This window comes from Sander vitreus, chromosome 16 (assembly GCF_031162955.1).
Source record: "Sander vitreus isolate 19-12246 chromosome 16, sanVit1, whole genome shotgun sequence".
Lineage (NCBI taxonomy): Eukaryota > Metazoa > Chordata > Actinopteri > Perciformes > Percidae > Sander > Sander vitreus.
Window position 1 is genome coordinate 16,804,011 of NC_135870.1, and position 2,729 is coordinate 16,806,739.

The 2,729-nt window shown below is 45.8% G+C and overlaps 1 protein-coding gene across 1 annotated transcript; it reads left to right on the forward strand.

The window, feature by feature from the left end:
* Window positions 1–269: 269 nt before the first annotated feature.
* nrarpa (NOTCH regulated ankyrin repeat protein a) lies at window positions 270–1,687 on the forward strand. Its single transcript, XM_078271371.1, has 2 exons — window positions 270–534; window positions 715–1,687. Exon 2 carries the CDS (start codon window positions 1,208–1,210, stop codon window positions 1,544–1,546), a length of 339 nt encoding a protein of 112 aa, XP_078127497.1. The 5' UTR covers window positions 270–534; window positions 715–1,207; the 3' UTR covers window positions 1,547–1,687.
* Window positions 1,688–2,729: the final 1,042 nt, after the last annotated feature.

A 2,729-nucleotide genomic window follows, 5' to 3' on the forward strand; every position in this document is an offset into this window, starting at 1 on the left:
CGATGCTCTTCAGTCACCATTAACATCGCTGTCAATGAGACGTGGAGAGGCCTGATTGACGTTTTGTTTCGAGTTCCTGTTGATGTTAATCCAGTGGATGATCCTTTACAACGTGGCCGCTTTCTCAGCAGTTTACAGCTCTGGCAGCACCATGCCTCTGGCTTTCAGTCCGCTTCCTGGGGTCGGCTACAGGAGATCGGATATAGAGCTCACCATAAAATTGCTGTGGACGGCTTGTTTAATATTTCTGTAGCAACGTTTGGCTCCCTCCTCGAGAGACCACGCCTCCTCCCTGCAGATTCACAGGGCCCTAATCCCTCCCCCTCACCGACCCGGCAGCCTATAACCTACCCGGGTTTCCGCCCATTCCTCCGTAGTTGATTCTTTAGGATGGTTTTGTCATGCAAATAAAGGACGCGTAAAATATTCCCCCAGAGCGCAGCGCAGGGCAGAGACTCGCGCGGAGGACACAGACCGGGCCACACGGTGGATTTGTTTCGTTTTCGTCGCTACGGACCCGTCCATCTGTCACAGGTAAGTCACACATCTGCAGCGGATTACATTTCCTGACATGTTTAGTAGCAAAAATCAAGCAGTGTAAACGTGAGCCCACGGAGGTCTCCTCTCTCACTGTTGGATGTGGAGGAATGTGGGGTCTGTTGTTGAGGAATCGGGATTCATGCGAACTCTTCTTCTCTTTTTTGTCTTTCCCAGACACCCTGGCCACGAGCAGCGACATATAGCCGGGACGTGTAGCCAGGAATCAGGTCGGACCGTTCAAGGAAACCCTGCGGAGGCTGCCCTGTGGAGATAGTGGTCATACTTCCAATTTCCCCAAGTGAAGTCGGAGCTGTCTCTTCTCCATCCCCTGCTATAGGCTACCTGCTGCTGCTACAGAGGGGAATACGTCTAGAGACCCCTGGATCGCTTGAGAGTACCCTTTTATATTTTAGGGATTTTAGGATCTCTCAAATATTAACATTTTTGCACACCAAGTGTGTTATTTCCTCTTTTGTCCTTTTTGGGATATATACAGTGATCTTTTTTCTGTTCTAGTACTTTAATGTGCCTTAATAACTGGTTATAATCCAGTGTAAGTGTGGCATTGTCACCAGACCAGAGACGCTCAACAGGGAGAAGACGATTATTATCAGCTTCAGAGCCCAAGCAGGATTACTGGTCCCCCACCCTCCAGCGAGCTGCAACCATGAGCCAGGCGGATGTGTCGACTTGCTCCGCGCCACAGAGGGTTTTCCAGGAGGCGGTGAAGAAGGGCAACACCAAGGAGCTGCACTCTTTGTTGCAGAACATGACAAACTGCGAGTTCAACGTCAACTCCTTTGGGCCAGAAGGACAGACGGCCCTCCATCAGTCTGTCATTGACGGCAACCTGGAGCTGGTAAAACTGCTGGTGAAGTTTGGTGCAGATATCCGACTGGCCAACAGGGAAGGGTGGAGCGCTTTACACATCGCCGCCTTCGGGGGCCACCAAGACATTGTGCTATACCTCATCACCAAGGCCAAGTACTCCTCTGGCGCCCGGTGATCTGTCTCTGCTGTCAGGTAAAATAAGAAAATGAAAAAATAACAACAGGTGGAAAATAAAACTCCAATACACGGAAAAGTCAGGCTCTTGTAAAAGCAAAAAAAAACTGCCATTATCTACATAGTTGTGCCAAATTAAAAATAGACCTGCACAATACTCTTCCCTCATTGTTAACCAAACGGGGCCCTCTGTGCACTCCTGAGTGAAGCACCGCATGGTTCATACACAGCGCTTCAACACGACTCTTTAACAAAAGAAACGCCATTTCGGTGAGTTTGTTGGTACTAAAGCTTTCCTCTTGAATGTGTATCGTCCACTATAACAAAAAAAGAGCTAGTGTACCTGTGTATCCCGTGTGTGTGTGTGTGTGTGTGTGTGTGTGTGTGTGTGTGTGTGTGTGTGTTTGGACTCCAGAGTGCAAATGGCCCAGTTTCTTTCTATCCATGACCTCCCATCCCCAGAATACTTTTGAATAGTTTATTTGTGGAGGGGGGGTGTTGCTCCTCATTGTTCACTTGTAAAAACCCTTTTTAAGTTATTTTATATGAAACACGGCACTTGATGCTATATGGCTGCATGCTGGAATATCTAAAAGGGAACACACATGAACAAGAGAAGAAGGGTTGCCCTCTGTTGGCTACCACAGGCCTGTTTTCTTCAGGCTAATAGATTCATTGATTTAGATTTTTTTTTGTTTTACTCAAAGAGCGGCATCATGGCTATCCAACACGCTTTCAGATGTGTAATCATTATCTAACAACAAGTGACTCCATCATTGTTGTGAAGTACTGTACACAATAGCTTTACTTTTTTTTTAAGAGACAGTAGCTGAATGGCTCTGCCTACTTCATGCAGATCTTGCCATGCTGGCGTCCAACTTTTCAGGCCATGTGCGACCACTTTGCCGATGGTCATTGTGTTATTAAAAAAACCGCTGCTTTCGCTTTGTATAAAAAAAAAGTCGCATTTGGAATTCACTTTATAATCTCCTTTCAGTATTTTATTAACATCCTAGTCATCACTGTGAAAGCAGGCTGGGTTTTTTATTTTTTATTTATGAAGGTACATTGAGAAGATGCATTTTTTGAATATGTTGTGGTTCTTCTTTTTTTTTCTTTTTTTTAAATCTATAAGTGTAAGAATATCTAGGGTGACTCAAGCTGCTTCAGACTCGTAGTATAAA

What these genes read in the sequence shown, in the direction of transcription:
- nrarpa (XM_078271371.1), top strand. Translation starts at nt 1,208, where the DNA reads ATGAGCCAGGCGGATGTGTCGACTTGCTCCGCGCCACAGAGGGTTTTC.